The 17,726-nt window shown below is 62.4% G+C and overlaps 3 protein-coding genes across 4 annotated transcripts; 1 reads left to right on the top strand and 2 right to left on the bottom strand.

Annotated features, from left to right (window-relative positions):
* Positions 1-1,599: 1,599 nt before the first annotated feature.
* LOC102571488 (toll-like receptor 5) lies at positions 1,600-4,098 on the bottom strand. Its single transcript, XM_019491954.2, has 2 exons — positions 4,053-4,098; positions 1,600-3,440 (listed from the first exon to the last, which is right to left on the bottom strand). The coding sequence occupies exons 1-2, from the start codon at positions 4,096-4,098 to the stop codon at positions 1,600-1,602; spliced, it is 1,887 nt and encodes a 628-aa protein (XP_019347499.2).
* Positions 4,099-5,060: 962 nt separating this feature from the next.
* Positions 5,061-14,953, bottom strand: VPS51 (VPS51 subunit of GARP complex). 2 transcript variants are annotated; one of them, XM_014596426.3, is made up of 10 exons: positions 14,486-14,897; positions 14,213-14,342; positions 13,973-14,119; positions 13,276-13,495; positions 9,592-10,333; positions 9,248-9,463; positions 7,940-8,158; positions 7,731-7,852; positions 6,368-6,455; positions 5,061-5,865 (listed from the first exon to the last, which is right to left on the bottom strand). In XM_014596426.3, exons 1-10 carry the CDS (start codon positions 14,693-14,695, stop codon positions 5,605-5,607), a joined length of 2,355 nt encoding a protein of 784 aa, XP_014451912.2. In that variant the 5' UTR covers positions 14,696-14,897; the 3' UTR covers positions 5,061-5,604. The 2 variants fall into 2 exon arrangements, with proteins under 2 accessions (XP_014451912.2, XP_019347500.2); XM_019491955.2 differs by lacking the exon at positions 5,061-5,865 and having other exon boundaries at positions 6,371-6,455; positions 7,716-7,852; positions 14,486-14,953.
* A 1,455-nt stretch (positions 14,954-16,408) lies between these two features.
* TMEM262 (transmembrane protein 262) lies at positions 16,409-17,720 on the top strand. Its single transcript, XM_014607598.3, has 3 exons — positions 16,409-16,646; positions 17,324-17,423; positions 17,634-17,720. Exons 1-3 carry the CDS (start codon positions 16,473-16,475, stop codon positions 17,708-17,710), a joined length of 351 nt encoding a protein of 116 aa, XP_014463084.2. The 5' UTR covers positions 16,409-16,472; the 3' UTR covers positions 17,711-17,720.
* The last annotated feature ends 6 nt before the right edge of the window (positions 17,721-17,726 follow it).

Here is a 17,726-nt window from a genome sequence, read left to right as displayed (position 1 = left end):
TTGCCGCTGGGGCGGGGCAGGGCTGCCAAGCTGCATCCTCACTGGCCGAAGCCCATAGTCACGGTGCCCGATGCCCCTCCCATGGAGAGACCTGCAGAGCAGCTGGCAGCAGGAGCTGGAGGGCAGGGGCATGTGACAGCATGCGTTATACCCAGCCTGCCACACCCCACCCCACCCCAGAGCCAGCTGCATCTCAGCACCACTAAGATGCAGCCACCTCTGGGGTGGGATGTCAGGGCTTTGCCCCTCACTGAGATGCAGCCGGCTGTGGGGTGGGACAGGTCAGCAGCTGGGTATAGCAGAGATGCAGCTTCCTCTGGAGTGGGGCACAGGAGACTAGGGATACAGGGCTGAATTGCAGCTGGCTCAAGGGTGGGACATGTCAGCAGCCAAGTAGAACAGAGACAGTGGCCCGGGGGGGTGGGGTCTGGGCTGAGGATACAGTTCTGCAGCTGGCTCTGGAGTGGGCAGTGCTGGCAACTGAGTATAACAGAAACTGCCTCTGGGGTGGGGCCTGGGAGACTGGGGGTACGGGGATACCATGCAGCTGGCTCTGGGGTGGGACGTGTCAGAGCTGAGGAGAATGCATGCAGCTGTCTCTAGGGGGCATCAGGGCTGGGGACGTGTGACCCCTTCCTTGGATGCAGCTGGCTCTGGTGGGGGCACAAGACTGGGTGTCCTAGAGCTGTCACGTTGCTTCCCCTGGTCCCTGCCAGAGCCATGACTTGGCAAGAGCGAAGCCACCTCAGTGCCCGCAGGGCCAGAGCCACTGACTCACGGTCTCAGATTAAGAGCTAAATACATCCCGGTGCCCAGCAAGGAGTGGTGGGCACATGACAGGGCATTGGGGCTGGGGGTAAGGGCCACCAAGGCGGAGCAGCTAGAGCGACCCTGTGAGGGGGGTATCATAGCAGGAGGCCTGCGGGAGGCCTCCTTCCCCTGCCCAGGGCCCCATCAGCTCAGAAGCAGCCACCTCTGGGGTGGGACACGGGCTGGTTACACCAGGACACTCGCATCCCAGCTGCTCACACATTTCCCACTGTTCCTGGCACATCGTGACCCCATCTCTGCCCAACCTGAGGCCCCGTCCCAGCCCCAGCTCCAACTACTGAGTCCTTTAAAGCCACAACCAGCATTTAATTGGCAAAGACCACAGATAAATGGACCCCAGCCAGGGGAAAAGCAGCAATCAGCCCTTGGGCTTCGGCCTTGGCCTCCCCCTGCCTCCACTCATGAGGTATTGACCCCCACAATGCCACAAGCCCCACTCCACGGCCCAGACCGCAGCCACCCCTGGTTTTGCTGGCATGTCTGGACTCACCCAAAGGGCTCAGTGTTGTCAGCTCAATGGCACTGAGGAGAAGAGAGCCCAGGCGCCCTGCCACAGGAGGTCCTCGCAGAAAGGAGAGAGGACCCAGGTGGCCAGACTCCCACCACACCCCTGCTCTAACCCTGCTCGAACCCTCCAGCCCCAACTCCCCTGCCAGAAGTGGGGAGAACCCAGTCTGTTCCCCCATCCACACTCCCCAGGTTCTATCCACAGCCCCCACTCCCCCTCCCCACGCTGGGACAGAGCCCAGGCATCTGGGGCAGGCAGTGCTAAGTGGGGCAGGCACTCTGGACAAAGGGCAGCAGGGGCTGCTCAGGGAAGGGGGGCTCTAGCCCAAGGCAGGATGTCCCCTCGGCCAGTGTCACGTTGGCAGCCCCCAGCCAGGCCGCCAGGCTGCGCAGGCTGCAGTGGCACAGCAGGGGCACCCCCTGTAGGTCCAGGACCTCCAGCACCCCCAGCCCCCCAAAGACCCCACCAGACAAGGTTGCCAAGGGGTTCCCCGACAGATCCAGCTCCCTCAGCACCCGCAGCCCCTGGAAACCCCCCTCGGGCAGCAGCCACAGCCCATTGCCGCTCAGATTCAGCACCCGCAGCCCCTCCAACCCTGCCAGACACCCCCCTGCCCCCCTGCCCTGCCCAAGGGCATTGCGGGAGAGATCCAGGACCTGGAGGCCAGCCAGTGCTGGGGGGGCAGCCTCCCTGCACCCCCTCAGCCCGTTCCCTGACAGGTTCAGAGCCTGAAGCCCTGTGGCCTCCCCCAGCTCCTCCCACACCCCCGCCAGGTCCCGGAGCCGGTTGAAGGAGAGATCGAGCTCGCCCAGGCCCCGTGTCAGCACCCGCAGCCCCCAAGCCGACACCAGGCGGTTGTGGCCTAGCAGGAGGCGCCGCAGGGCAGGCAGGGGTCCTGGGGGCACCTGCCGCAGGGCGTTGTCCCGTAGATCCAGCATCCGTAGCATTGTGAACCCCTTCAGCGCCCCCGGCTCCACTGCCCCGACATGGTTCCCGCTGAGGTCCAGGCTCTCCAGGGGGGAAGCCCACAGACTTCCCAGTCCCTCCACACCCAGCTCCCCCAGCAGATTCCCAGAGAGATCCAGCACCCGCAGGCTCTGGAGCCCGGCAAAGGCATTGGCATGGATGCGATGGAGCCGGTTGCCGGACAAGTTCAGCTCCTGAAGCTCAGGCAGCGGTGAAAAGATGCGGGGTCCCAGCTCAGCCACAAAGCAGCCAGACATATCCAGCGCCTGCAGCCCCTTGCCCCAGAGCCCCACAAAAGTCTCGGCTGATGGATCCCGCAGGTTCCTGAAGCCAAAGTTGCTGCCGACAGCACCCGAGCGCCGGAGACGGAGACGCCCCAGCCTGGCGCCTTCCAGGGTCTGCAAGAACCATCCCAGCCTGGCTACATCCCAAGGGTTGGAGGAGACATCAAGAGTGTCCACAGTGAGATTGAGGAAGGGGCTCCCACAGGCTCCGGCCTCCGCTCCCCAGAGCCGGTTGTCGGAGAGATCCAGCAGGGTCAAGTGCCGCCCAGCCAGAGCTGCCAGGTCCCCGTCGCACACTGCCCTGATGCTGTTCAGCCTCAGGTTTAGTGTCTCCAGTGCCCTCAGGGCCTGGAAGCTGGGGTCCAGGTGCAGGCGCCGGATCTGGTTGCCACTCAGATCCAGGTGCCGCAGAGACACCAGGTCACGGAAGAAGCCACCCTCCAGCACAGCCTCATCCAGCCCATTGGCATCCAGCAGCAGCACCTCAAGCTGGCCCAGGCCGGCCAGGGCTGCGGGGTCCAGGCTCAGTGCTTTGTTGCCCCCCAGGTCCAGGTGGGTGAGGTTGGGGAGGTTGGCAAAGGCGCCTGGGCCCACACGCAGGGTGCCCCCCAGTTGCTGCCCCAGGTACAGCTTCTGGAGCCGCCCCAGGCAGGGAAAGGAGGCGACCGTGAGCTCCATCAGGCGGTTGAAGGGCATCAGGAGGACGCGGGTGGCAGGGTCGATTGGGGGCACCATGTGGTGTCCCTGGGCTGGGCAGGCAGTCACCATGGCCCCATGGACCATGGAGACCTGGCAGGTCCCAGCGCCAGCTGTCCGTAGCACCACAAGGGCCAGCAGAGCCAGCACTGCACCTACAGGGGCAATGGAGGGGGGTGAGTGCCCAGTGGGTGCAGGGGGTCATCATCAGCCTCTGTGCCCAAGCCAGGCAGTATGGGGAGGGCTGAGACCCCTCTGTACCGGGGTGGATGGATAGATGGATGGAGAGGGATGCGGAGGGGAAGGAGGGAGAGATGGAGAGGAATGGCAGACAAAGTAGCAGGGTATAAGGTACAGGGACGGATAGACAAGCAGACAGGCAGGAGTATGAGGATGGATGGATAGAGACAGGCAGATAGAGGGGGCCTGGGGGGTGGATGGATGGGCAGCACTTGGGAGCATATGGGGGGATAGATGAACAAGCAGACAAGCAAGTAAATGAACAGAGACGGACAGCTGGACAGACACTCTGATAGATAGATGGGATGGATGGGGAGGGCAGGATAGATGGAAAGACAGGCGGATGGACGGGCACAGACGGACAGAGTGGGGTGTAAAGGGATGGGTGAATGGGGAGGAGAAGCCCATGGCATTGCCAGCGCCCGCACCGCTGCTACTGGCAGCCCCTGGTGAGGAGCAGTGATAGAAGCCCGTGCCCGGGCAGGGGCCTGAGCCGTCACCCTCTCCACCCTGTCTCCCTGACTCACCATGAGGGGCCCAGGCCCCAAGCCACCCGCTCCGTGTTGCACCCATCGTCCCTGTCACCGGCTGCGTACTTGGTGCTGTATATAACCCCTGGCCAGCAGCGCTGGGGGGGGCAGGGGGTGTTCGGCTCTTGCCCCAGATGCTCTTAGCTCAGAAGACCTCAAGGAACTTGCACAACCAGGGAAATTCCCCCACCAGCCCCAGCCCTGCTTCCGCGTTGGAGAGAACCCAAGTGCCCAGGCTCCCTGCCCCTCCAGCTCGCCCCTCAGCCCCCACTCCCCTCCCAGCACTGGCAAGAGCCCAGCTGTGCGGGCTCCCAGCCCCAACAACTTCAGTGGCATCGTCCCCCAGGTGGTCCCTTCCTGGTCCCCAGGCACAAGAGGTCTTGGACCCACCCAAGAGCCCGGGGGTTGCGGGGCAGTGAGACCTGGGGATTTCAATGCCTTGCCCCTGACCCCATCGCCGTGTCCACTGGGGAGAAGGATCCTCCAGCTGCCTCAGACCGTGGGGTTTGGGGCTTGTCGGGGCAGAGGCTGCATCCCACTGGGTCTGTGCAGTGCACAGGGGGATCTACAGATCTCAGCCTGGGGGGTCTACAGTGCCCAGCACCCTGATCTTGGCCTGGGGGTCTGTACAGCACCCAGCGCCCGCTGAGCTCAGCCTGGGGGGTCTGAACAGGGGCCTGTAACGCCTTGCTCTGGGCTGGCCAGGCCGGGGCTTTCCCCCTGCCCTACCCCGGTGCCTGGGAACGCTCCAGATTGCAGCTCCCCACCCCAGCCCTCCAGTGCGGTGAGGACAGGAAAGGACAGGACAGGACAGGACGTCCCAGGGCTGAGGGGATGTTACAACACCGGGGACACTGCAATCAGCCTGGCGTGCGGCTCTGCCCCCCCAAGAGCGAGGGGCTCTCACTGCCCCAGGGGGGCAAAATCAAGGCTTGCACAGAACCCCCGGTACCAGGGCAGCGGGCAGACGTGGGCAGGGGTAAAGGAGTCACAGAGACACCGTGAGACCGTGGGTGGGTTTATTGAGTGCGGCCCCCTCCTGAATGGAGTAGAGGGGGGCAAAGGGCACACATGGGCTCCCCCCTACCTCGGGGAAGCCCCAGAGCCCCTCCTGCAGCACAGGGCAGGAGCAGTGCACAGGGGTGCAACCCCAGCCCACCCCAGGGCAGGGGCAAGCCCCACCCCCACAGCTTGCCTTGCCCCCATCCCTAGTGCTCCTTGGCCACGCCCACATCACTGGCCATGCCCCAACACTACCCCCAGCTGGCCACACCCACACCATGAGCCATGCCCCAACCTTAGCCACTCCCCAGCACTGGCCACACCCATCAGCACCCTCAGTTGGCCATGCCCCCATCTGTAGCCACGCCCATTGGTTGGCCATGCCCCCTATCCTTAGCCACACCCATTACCACCCCAGTTGGCCACACCCCTATCCTCAGTCACACCCCCATCACTGGCCACACCTCTGCCCTTAGCCACACCTCTTTCACTGGCCCCAGACACCCCAGTGTCTTCCCCCCACCCCCCCCAGGGTCAGAGGGCGAAGCTACCCGCGCTCACAGATGACCTCCACGACGCTGGGCTCCATGGGCACGGGGTCGAGGCAGCGGTGGGCGGCGCTGGCCACAATCTCGTCCAGCAGCCCGTGCACCAGCCCCTCGTCGCCCACGAAGCGCCACAGGTAGAGCTGCAGGTAGTGGCAGTCCACCTGCACCTGCTGCAGCCCGAAGCGCCCGAACGTGCGCAGCCGCACGCACTCCAGGAAGCTCTTCAGGCTGATCTTCACGATGCCCGTCAGCACCGAGACCTGTGGGGGGCAGGCGCCATGAGCTAGGGGCCCCCACTCACCCCCCCAGATGGATGGGGTGTGTGGAATATGACCCGTGGTCCCCTGGAAAGAATGGGGGGGCCTGTTATGGGTGGGAGGGTCATCTCAGCTGGGCCAAGGGTACTGGGGCACCAGCTCCTCGCAGCTCCGTCTGGCAGGGGGCAAGGCCTGTACTGGGGGTCCCAAGGGGACATGGGGGAGACTGTCTGCCATGTGGTGACAGGGGACTCAGCCTGTGTCAAGGGAGGGCAACTGCATCTATCGGGGTCCCAAGGGGACACAGGGGGGCTGTCTGCCATGGGCATCACAGGGGACCCGGCCTGTGTTGGGGGGGGCTCCGTCTCTCAGCGGGTCCCAAAGGTACAAGGGGGCTCTGTCTCGGGCAGCCCTCAGGGGTCCCAGCCGATGTCTGTGGGTGTTTGGAGCAGGGGGCTCTGTCCCTCAGGGGGCCCTGTTGTGGGGGGTGGACTGGGGGGCTCACCTTATTGAACTCCACAGGGCTGAAAATGTCAATGCGCTCGGAGAAAAGCTTCTGGATGTTGCTCAGCAGGTTCGTGTCCATGGGGGCACTGGGAAGGGAGGGGCAGGGATTTAGTCCGGCCAGGACCCCTGCTCTCAAAGCTCTGCCAGTGCCCCTCATTCCTGACCCGCAGCCCCCTGCCCCCACAAGCCCTGCCAGTGCCCCTCACTCCTGACCCGCAGCCCCCTGCCCCCACAAGCCCTGCCAGTGCCCCTCACTCCTGACCCGCAGCCCCCTGCCCCCACAAGCCCTGCCAGTGCCCCTCATTCCTGACCCGCAGCCCCCTGCCCCCACAAGCCCTGCCAGTGCCCCTCACTCCTGACCCGCAGCCCCCTGCCCCCACAAGCCCTGCCAGTGCCCCTCACTCCTGACCCGCAGCCCCCTGCCCCCACAAGCCCTGCCAGTGCCCCTCACTCCTGACCCGCAGCCCCCCTGCCCCCACAAGCCCTGCCAGTGCCCCTCACTCCTGACCCGCAGCCCCCTGCCCCCACAAGCCCTGCCAGTGCCCCTCACTCCTGACCCGCAGCCCCCTGCCCCCCACAAGCCCTGCCAGTGCCCCTCACTCCTGACCTGCAGCCCCCTGCCCCCACAAGCCCTGCCAGTGCCCCTCACTCCTGACCCGCAGCCCCCTGCCCCCACAAGCCCTGCCAGTGCCCCTCACTCCTGACCCGCAGCCCCCTGCCCCCCACAAGCCCTGCCAGTGCCCCTCACTCCTGACCTGCAGCCCCCTGCCCCCACAAGCCCTGCCAGTGCCCCTCACTCCTGACCCGCAGCCCCCTGCCCCCACAAGCCCTGCCAGTGCCCCTCACTCCTGACCCGCAGCCCCCTGCCCCCCACAAGCCCTGCCAGTGCCCCTCACTCCTGACCTGCAGCCCCCTGCCCCCACAAGCCCTGCCAGTGCCCCTCACTCCTGACCCGCAGCCCCCTGCCCCCACAAGCCCTGCCAGTGCCCCTCATTCCTGACCCGCAGCCCCCTGCCCCCCACAAGCCCTGCCAGTGCCCCTCACTCCTGACCTGCAGCCCCCTGCCCCCACAAGCCCTGCCAGTGCCCCTCACTCCTGACCCGCAGCCCCCTGCCCCCACAAGCCCTGCCAGTGCCCCTCACTCCTGACCCGCAGCCCCCTGCCCCCCACAAGCCCTGCCAGTGCCCCTCACTCCTGACCTGCAGCCCCCTGCCCCCACAAGCCCTGCCAGTGCCCCTCACTCCTGACCTGCAGCCCCCTGCCCCCACAAGCCCTGCCAGTGCCCCTCACTCCTGACCCGCAGCCCCCTGCCCCCACAAGCCCTGCCAGTGCCCCTCACTCCTGACCTGCAGCCCCCTCACCTGGGGGTGTAGCTAGGTGCATAGCGGCCCTGCTGCCGGGAGCTGCTGTACACGGAGAAGGTCCTCTTGCTGGAGTCGCTGCTCTGGGCCTTGCGCACGCCTTCCTCGTAGAGCAGCCCCACCTGGGCAAGGAGATGGTGGGGCAGGGGGAGGAAAGTCAGGCCAGGCTCAGGAGCCCCTGCCCCTCACTCCCGAACCACAGCCCCCACCTGCACATCGATGGCAGTGGTGTCCTCCACGACGCGCTTCATGACGGCGCGCACGGTGCGGGGCTCGATGGTGCCCACCCAGTCGCGCGTCTCCACGCTCTTGCGCAGCATCTGGGACACAGCCAGGCCCTGCACCCGCACGTAGTGGGTGAGGAGGCGCTGGGCGGCCGCCCGGGCCTCGGCGCACAGCACGCTGCCCGGCGTCCCTGCCACCTCGGCCTGCAGGGCAAGGGAAGCGTCAGGGCTGGGGGCAGGGGAGCCAGGAGCCTTCGTCACAGCAAGGGCAGCCAGGTCCCCCCCCTTAGATCCAGGACAGCTGCAACCCCTTCCCTTCAAGCGAGACTCAGGGGAGCTGGGAACCCCCGTCACAGTCAGGGGAGCTGGGACCCTCCATTAGATCCAGGATTCTCCCCCCACTCAACTCAGGGCAGCGGGGATGCCCACCCCAAAACCCCGGAGCTGGGATTCTCCCCCCCCCCCCCCCCATTAAATCAAGGGGCAGCTGGGACCCCTCATCACAGCACCGGCAGCTGGGATCCCCTGCTCCCCCCATTAGATCCAGGGGACCCTGGGATCCCCCATAACTGGAATCAGGGTAGACAAGATCCCTCCCCCCATCACAGTGAGGGCAGCTGGGACCCCCCAGCCTTATCCTGAGATTACCCCCTCCCCCAGAAGGATGGAGGGTCCCAAAAGAGCCCACCCAAATCTCTCCAACCTTGTCCTTATGGGGTCAGTGATCCCTCAGCCTGCCCACCCAAGCCCCGAGGGGCGGTCTAGGGGATTGAGTGGCCTGACTTCAAATATAAGGGTTTCCTTGAGGAGACCCCCAAGACTGCCCCCCGCCCCCCCAGCTGCTTTTGACCTAGCCTCTGGGGTTGACACACTTCTATCAAGACAGGACCCCAGCCCCTTAGTCCTGGGACAAGCGGCTTCTGGGAACGAGATACCTGGATCTAGGTGTTCCCCCTACCCCCAGCCCTAGTTCCAAGACAAACAGCCTCTGGTGTTGAGACACCTCTATCCAGACAGAAGTAATCTCAGCCCTGTAGCAAGCACCTTCCAAGACTGAGACACCTGGATCTAGGTACTCCTCTGCCATCAGCCCCTTAGCTCCAGGACAAGCAGCCTCTGGGACTGAGACACCTGTATCCACACAGGACCCCAACCCCTTGGTCCTGAGACCAGCAGCCTCCAGGACTAAGACACCTGGATCTAGACACCCCCACCACCCCAAGCTCCAGGACAAGTGGCCTCTGGGGTTAAGACACCTCACCCTGCCCCAACCCACCCCAGCCCCCCACCCACCTGCACCAGGAACTGCTCATCGGCCAGGGTGAGGATGTAGCTGATGGTGGAGGTCTCGTAGTCTAAGCAGAGGCGGGAGAGAAGAAGGAGCAGGGCGGGGGGTGCAGTGCCGCCTCGGTCCCCTGGTGCCTCGCAAAACTGCTGGGCTGTCCCACACACGGCCCGGATGAACCCAACCACCAGCCCCTCACGCACAGCTTGGCTGCAGAATTCACCCTGGGATGGAGAAGGGGCAGGAGTGAGGGGCACTGCCAGGGCTGTGGCGGGCAGGGGGCTGTGGATCAGGAGTGAGGGGTACCAACAGGGTTGGCAGGGCAAGACCGAGGGTCCCCAATGGGGCTCACCTTGAAGTAGGGCTTGTTGGAGAAGGCAACATCCCTGGCGGTGAAAAGGTGGACATAGCCTAGCACGGCCTTAACCTGGCCAAGCAGCGAGGCTGAGACGGTAGCTAGGAGCTCGGCCAGGCCAGGCCCCTCCTTGCCGGCCAGGCGGGGGGCAGCCAGGGCCTGGCGTACGTCCGTCAGGCAGTCCTGGTAGAAGCCCCGCAGGGCCTGCAGGTACTGGGCCACCCGTGCCCTGGCCGCTCGCTCCACAATGGCCGTGCCCTCACTCGCTGACCCTGCACCCGGCAGCAGCTGCTCCAGAGCCTGGAGGCGCCGGTGGAAGCGGTCCAGCGCCCGCACCAGCAGGGAGCTGTCGCCCACGCCCTTCTCCAGCTGCACCCGCCTCTCCACCAGCCCAAAGTAGCGCCCCAGCAGCCCCTCCACGAAGGTAGCCAGCTTGGCTCGGGCCATGGGGGCAATGGGGGCGGCGCCCGCTCGGCTCACGAACAGCTCCTGGTAAGAGGCGATAACCAGGCACAGGTTGCCCACAAAGCTGTTGCAGCCGCGGTCGGTGAACTCAAGGATGTCGCAGGTTGGGGCCCCGCCTGGAGGGCCCAGTTCTGCCTCTAGTGTGTCCAGTTCAGCTGCCAGGCGGGCACCAGCATGAGCCAGGAACTCATCGCACAGCTCCTCAGCCGGCTCCTCCAGCTCTAGCAGCAGCTCCACACACTCCGCTAGGTCCTTGGCCCCAGAGCCCCCGTCCCTGCAAAAAAGTAGGGGGGGGGGTAGTTGCAGACAGTTATAGCGGGCTCTGAATATCAGCATCTAGGTCCTGGACCCTAAATCCAGGCGACCTATTGGGATTAGCACCATCACTAGGTTCCAGAGTGAACAGCTGAAAACCAGATTGTTCAGAGTGTAGATGTTGGGCCCTGAATTCTGTTTGTTATTCAGGACTATAATTCTAAGGCGGCGATAACGGAGATGTAGACCGAAAGGTGGAAACTAACACAGCCATTCATTGTGTTGTGAGTAGGTTTACGAGTGAACACCTTGTTAAAATGTGTTAGTTAATTTAGACAGTTCAGGGTCCAGATCCTGGATGCTGAATCACATTCATAAATGAGGACAGCAGCTCAAAGACAGCAATGCCAGAGGTACAAATTGAAGCGAGAAAACTAACAGTCAGGAATTGTGGTGTCATTATGCCTCAGAGCAAACAGCCATGTTGGAAATGGCTGATTAAGATGAAGGGTTCAGAGTCCGGACCATAGGCCCTGACTTGTGCTTTTTATTGAGAACTGTAATTCCAAGACTGATATAAATCAGAGGGCAGTAACTAATACAGTTATTAATTGTGTTATCAGTAGGTTTAAAAATGAACGAGTTATTGCAATTGGTTAAGTTACATGGGTCAGAGACCAGACCCTGGCCACTGAAGCATGTCCAACAGTCATGCCTGTAGCTCCAAGACAGCGATGGCAGAGGTACAAATTGAAGAGTGGAAACTAACAGGGCTCAGACTGGTGTTTTCAGTAGGCTTCAGAGTGAACGGCCAATGTTGCAAAGGGCTGTTTAAGACAAAGTGCTCAGAGATCAAATCCTAAACCCCGAATCCTGCCCGTTATTCAGGACTGTAACTCCAAGACAGTGGATGTGAACCACGGGGCAGAAATTAACACGGTTGGGATTTGTGATGCTGGTAGGATTCAGAGTGAACGGCCTGGTTGCAATCAGCTGATGAAGCAGGGTGATTCAGAGACCAGGCCATGGACACTGAATCCCGTCTAATGAGTGTGGACATTGAATCCTGTCTGCTAATGATTGCTCTCAGTCCATAACAGAGGCAACCTGTAGGGTGGGTGTTATCAAGGAATTTAGGATTTGCCTTGTCAGTAGGTTCCAGAGTGGACATGACTGCCAGGATGACAAGGGGACCATTGGGTGTTTAAGATGAAGGGTTCAGAGCCCAGATCCTAGGCCCCAGATCCCACCCAGTAAATGAGGACCATAACTTAAAGATGGGAATCAGAGATGCTAACCACGAGGTGCAAGTCAATGTGATCAGGTTTTGCAGTGAACAGCCGAGCGAGGTAACGTGATGTGTCATCAGTAGGCTCTGGAGTGAAGGTCCCACTGAGATCACACCGCATAGGTTACCATTAGGTTTCAGAGCTAACAATCCGCCAAGATCACATTATGTGACACCAGTAGGCTTCATGGTGAACAGCCAGCTGAAATTACATTGCATGTCATCGGTAGGCTTCCCTGTGAACTGGCCCCTGCGATGTCTTTGTGTTGTCAGTAGGTTTTAGAGTGAACAACCCACCACAGTCACGTAGTGTGTCAGGAGGTTCCAGAAGGAACAACCACCTCCATCACACTGTGCATCCTCAGTAGGTTTCAGAGTGAACAACCCACAGAGATAATTCTGCGGACCATCTGTCGCTTTCAGTGAATAACTTGCCTAGTCATGTCTTGTGGGGTCAGCCTAGATCAGGGATGGGCAAAACACGGCCCGTGAGGCCATTCTATCTGGCCCGCAGGGCCCCTAAAAAATGTAGAAAATTAATATTTCTCTGTCCTTGGTTCCTGTCAAAAAATGACAGGAACCAAGGGCAGTAGGACCCAGGGGAAGCCCAGCGGGCTCCAACAACAGTGGGCTGGCAGCGGGCTGGGTTACAAGCTGGCGCTGAGCGCAGGGACGAGCCACCCCTCCCTTGCGGTGTGGCTGGTGCCCCGCTGCAGCCGCTTGCAGCCCGCCTGGGGCTACCTGTGCCTGCTCCAGTCCCGCGTAGGCTGCGAGCGGCTGCAGCAGGGAGCACCGGCCATGGGGTGGGCGAGGGGCACTTTTCCCCATGCTCAGCACCAGCTCCTTCCCTGCTGGCAAGCAGGGGGTCGGGGCTGTGCGCTGCCCCGCCTGTACCGTGGGGCTGGGGGGCACTGGGTGAGAGTGGCTGGGGAGCCAGTGGGAGCACGGGGTCTGCACTGGTGCCCCAGGGCCAGCACCAGTGGGACCCAGAGCAGGGCGGCAGGGGGACAGGGTCCCAGCCAGCAGGGGCTCTATGGAGCTGGGTCAGCTCCCCCCTCTCCCTGCCGATGCAGCCTAGCCCGGCTCCAGAGACCCCTGCCAGCCTGCGCCCTGCTCTGGGCCCCACACCAGTGGTGGCCCTGGGACATCGGTCCCAAGATGGTGACCAGGGGGCAGGGCACCTGTCAAGGGGCACAGCTATCCATGCAGCCCTCCACAGCCTCCCAAAACTGGGTAAGCGGTCCTCCGCCTGAAATAATTGCCCGCCCCTGGCCTAGATCCTGTGTTGTGGGGTCAGTCGTTTTCAGAGGGAACCTGCCAAGATCACACTGTGCGCTAGCTATAGGTTTCAGAGTCAGCAACTCGCTCAGATCACACCGTGTCATCAGTGGGTTTCAGAGTGACTGACCTACCAGACCACGGATGTCATCAGTAGTCCTCAGAGTGAACCCGGCAAGATCACACTGTGCATCAGCTGTAGGTTTCAGAGTAAAAACACCCCAGATGTCACCGCGTGTCATCGGTAGGTGTCAGGATGAATGGCCTACCGAGATAGCGCTGTGCGGCGTTTGTAGGTTTCAGAGTGAATGTGGCGCCTAGGCTGTGTCCACCCTGCCAGGCCCAGCCTTGGGAGCTCACGCAAATGGCTCGGGGTAGGGGCGGGGGGACGCTACCTGAACCTCTGGCGCAGGCGCTGGGCGAGGCCGGCCATGATGACCTGGCAGTCGGCCTGGATGCCGTGGAAGGAGGGCAGGTGGCGGTAGTGGTGCAGCACGGCCCGTGCCCGCCCGTGGTAGCGCACGGCTGTGCCGTAGGCCTCCAGCTCCACGCAGCGCGTCAGCCGCGCCGGCAACTCCAGCAGGAACTGCAGCTTCCGCAGCAGCGTGTGGACACCTGGAGGGGGAGGAGGGGCTGTGAGACCCCCGCTCTGCCCCACCACCCCCAGCCCCGTCCCATACCTCCATGCCCAGGCTCCCCCTCCCCCAAGACCCAGCCCCAGCCAGCCTGGCACCCCCTGTGGTCCCTGTAACCCCCACCCCATAGCCACACCCCTGCTGCGTCTAGCCAGCCTTGTGCCCCCCCAGCCAACCTGACACCCCCCTCGGACCCTATAATCCTGTCCCTAGGCCTGCCCCCCTCCCCCCCCCCCCAACGACTGGGCCCAAGCAGCCTGATGCTCAGCCCCTCCCCCCCGCCCATCACTAGCCAGTCTGGAGTCCCCACCCCATAACCCCAGGCCCAGACAGTCTGGCGCCCTTGTCTGCCCCACAACCCGGGCCCAGACAGTCTGGCGCCCCTCTCCTCACCTTCCCTGCTGACCCCCAGGCCCAGCCAGCCCCGAATCCTGCCCCCCCCGGCCGCGACCCCTACCCGAGAGCTTGGCGATCTGCTCGTGGCGGTCGCGCAGGGTGCTGCTGACGCGGGCGCTGGACTCGGTGATGGCGGCCATGTTGGCGGCCAGGCCGTCCATCTCGTCCTCCATGCGCTTGAAGTCGTTCTTCATCGTGCGGATGGTGTCTGCGCGGGGGGGGGGAGACAGGGCTGGGAGCTCGGACACCTGGGATGTCCCCAGCTGGGGGGGGCCGGGAGCCCGCACGCCCGGGACGGTACCTGTGGCCGAGATGAACTTGTTGTAGTTCTCGTACACCAGCGTCTGCATGTCGCTGTCCAGCGCCCGGATCTGCTTCACCATGTCGGTCTCGCAGTCCATCAGCTGCGCCAGGGGGCACTCCTTCTGCAGCTGCGGGGCGGCGGTGAGAGCTAGGACCCCCCCGTGCGCCGCACTCCCCGCCTGCAGCCCCTGCCCCCCCCAGACATATTGGTGGCCCGCACTCCCCACCTGCAGCCCCCCCCCCAGCCCCGGCACGGGGGGTCAGGGGTCACCTTGGTGAGAAAAGCTTCCGGGTCAAAGCGGGGCCCGTTGATGTCCGTGGGCCCCCCCGCGTCCGCCGCCCGCCCCGCCTCCCCCGCCGCCGGGTCCGGCAGGCCGTAGTACAGCTTCAGCATCCCGTGCGGCCGCCGCCGGGGCTCCGCCGCCTCCGCCTCGGCCGGCCCCGCTGGGCCCCCCCCGGCCCCCAGCGCCGCCGCCGCCATCCTGCCCGCCGCTGTCCGCGGGTGGGGGAACGATAAAGATTTGTTGAAAAAAAAAAAAAATCCGGCAACAACGGGCCGCGGTGTCACTTCCGGCTACAATAAAGTTTTGTTGAAAAAGCTCTTTCATTAAACGGGGGGAAGTCCCTGCTTGAAACAATAACGTTTTTGTTGGGAAAAAAAGTTTCACAATAAGGAAAGGGCTGTCACTTCCGGGAACCATAAAGTTTTGTTGAAGCCACTCCTCTCTTTCCCCCCTCCCTTTGTGGTGAAGTTCCCAGTGGGCACAATAAAGTTTTGTTGATACGAAGTGAAGCCATTCGTCTCAGTGGAGCAATAAAGTTTTGTTGAGAGCACCCTTGCACCAGGCGCAGGCGCAGAGTGCAGGAAGGAGGCGGGTCTTTGGGTGAAGCCGGTAGCGTTCCTTAGACCGACTTCAGTAGTTGGGGAACAACTCGTAAGCCAGCTTTCGGGGTCAGACACCCTTGGTCTCGGCAGCCAGGTCAGTATCATTCAGGATGCGGATCATCGTGTCTAAGTAGGAGGTGCTGGTGCAGGAGGACGTCGGAGGGAGGGAGGGAGGGAGGGAGGGAGGGACGGCGATGGTTGAATTTCTGATGGAGCCGAATCCGAGATCGCAGGTTTTCAGTCCACGTGATGAAGATGTCATCGCTATAGTTACGTACAGCAAGGGTGAGATGGTGCGGTCCTCGAGGAAGTCTTCTCCCGGTGGCTCATAAGCAGGGTGGCGTAGCTGGGGTCATTCTGGTGCCCAGGGTCTGGAGGAAGTGCTGGTTATTAGAAGTGAAATAGTTGCGCGTGAGGATGAAGTGTACAAGGTCGCTAATACCTTTGGGTCTGTATTCGGGGTCGTAACGTCGTTCCTGCAGACACGCAAGGCAGGCTCGGATGCCGTCCTGGTGTGGGACGTCGGGGTATGGGCTGGTAACGTCCACGGTGGCTCGGAGGGTGTTGCTGGGAAGGTGGTCTGTGTTTTTAAGTTCCCATAGGAAGTCTGTAGTGTCCTGGACAAAACTTGCCCTGTGGGTGACGAGCGGTTTTAGGATTGGTAGACATACTTCCCTTCTCCAATGGCAGGCAGTATGCTTTAGGGATCAGTAAAGTTTTGTTGATACGGAGGAAAACTCCTGTTTTAGCCTCCACAGAACAATAAAGGTTTGTCAATATGGGAAGAGGGGTGAAGAAAGACCCCCCTCAAGGGCCAGTAGCCTCATTGGAACAATCAAGTTTTATTGAAACGGCCCCCTCCATGGTAAAGAGAACCTCCCTCCCTCTGTGCCTAAAGCCATAACAATAAAGTTATTAAAGTAAGAAAGTTTTGTTGCAATCACTCCTGCCCCGTGGCAGCGCGCCGGTCTCCTGTAATGATAAGTTTTGTTGATATAAAATAGGCGGGGCAGGACCAGGAGGAGGAGGGCTGTAACCATGACAACAAAGCAACTTTTGGGGAGGCTGGGGCACCTTCCTACAGCCTGGGTGACATCATGAAGGCTGGGTGACATTATAGGCTTCCCTCCCATTATATCAGTCTCGAGTGTATGATGTAATCCGCCAGTGTGCACGATGTCATCAGGCAGCTACTGGGTAACCTATGACATCACTATACAGGTTGCCGTGTGGATGTAGGGAAGGGCCAGGAGCCCAGACGCCTGGGTTATCTCCCCGTTCGGGGAGGAGGGTGGGGTTGGGGGGTGGTTCTGGGGTGCCGAGGCCCCTGTGACCTCAGTGCCTGACCCCAGGCCTTGGGCCTGGCGGCGCCATGAGCTGGCGCCTCCCCTTCGCGACCTGCAAGCTCCCCACCAACGTGACCCTCACCGTGGCCTCTGTCCTGCTGCTCTCCGTCCACAGCGGCATCTTCGTCTCCGACCTCTACCACTTCGCCATCAGCCAGCGCTTCGACCTCATGAGCTTCCCCAGCACCACCGTGCTGCTGGTATGGGGCCCCCAGAGCCCGGGCGGGTTTGACCCGGGGCAGATGCAGTCTCCAGTAAGAACCAGGCACTAAACTGGTTTGAACTGGGACAGCAGCAGTCACCCAGTAGGAGCCAGACTTCAGAACAGTTTGAACTGGGATGGGAGAAGTGTCCCAGTATGAAACAGACCTCAGACTGGTTTCAACTGGACTAGGAGGAGTTCTGTAGGAGCCAGAGCCCACACTGGTTTGAACTGGGATGGAAGTGGCCCTGCAGTAGAAGCCAGACCCCAGACTGGTTTGAACGCAGGCAGGAACAGCCTCCCAGTATGCAACAGACCCCAGACTGGTTTCGACTGGGCTGGGAGGAGTCTCCCAGTAGGAGTTAGACCCTAGACTGGTTTGAACTGGGGTGGGAGGAGCTTTCCAGGGGAACCAGACCTCAGGCTGGCTTGACCTGGAAGAGCAGCAACTTCCCAGTAAAAGCCAGAGCCCAGGCTGATTTGAACTGGGTCAGAAACAGATGGCAGCAGGGGGTAACCAGGTGCCGAGCTGCCTGGCTTCCATCCCCAGCTCTGGGAAGGGAGTGGGGCTGGTGGGGTCAGAGCAGGGGGCACGGGCAGCCCAGACGCCTGGCTTCTCTCCCCGTTCTGGCCACCAGGGGCCCTGACCCGTCCCATCCCCCCGTCCCTGCCCAGTTCTCCCAGGTGCTGAGCTTCTACTTGGCACTGCTGGGGGCGCTCTACAGCACGGGGACCAAGGACAACGTCCTCAAGACCTTTGCTCTCACCTCGCTGGGTAGGTGACTCCCAGACGCCTGGGTCCCTCTCCCGCTCTGGGAGGGAAGTGGGGGCTGGTTAGAACAAGGCTGGGGGGGCGCGGTTGGGAGCCCGGATGCCTGGGTTCCCTTTGCCACTCAGTGAGGAGTGGGGGTTAGAGCAGGGGGGCTGGGAGCCCGGACACCTGGGTTCCCTCCTAGTAAGAGATCCCCTTCTCTCCCCTCCCCAGTGACCAACTTTGCCGCCTTCTTCGGCCGCTTCTGCCTCGAGTACCTGACCCTCGAGTACCGGCAGGAGGTTTACTGAGCCCGGAGCCCCCAGA

Source organism: Alligator mississippiensis, chromosome 15 (assembly GCF_030867095.1).
Source record: "Alligator mississippiensis isolate rAllMis1 chromosome 15, rAllMis1, whole genome shotgun sequence".
NCBI lineage: Eukaryota > Metazoa > Chordata > Crocodylia > Alligatoridae > Alligator > Alligator mississippiensis.
Note: the sequence above shows the minus strand (reverse complement) of the source record. Positions and strands in the feature narration are given on the sequence as shown.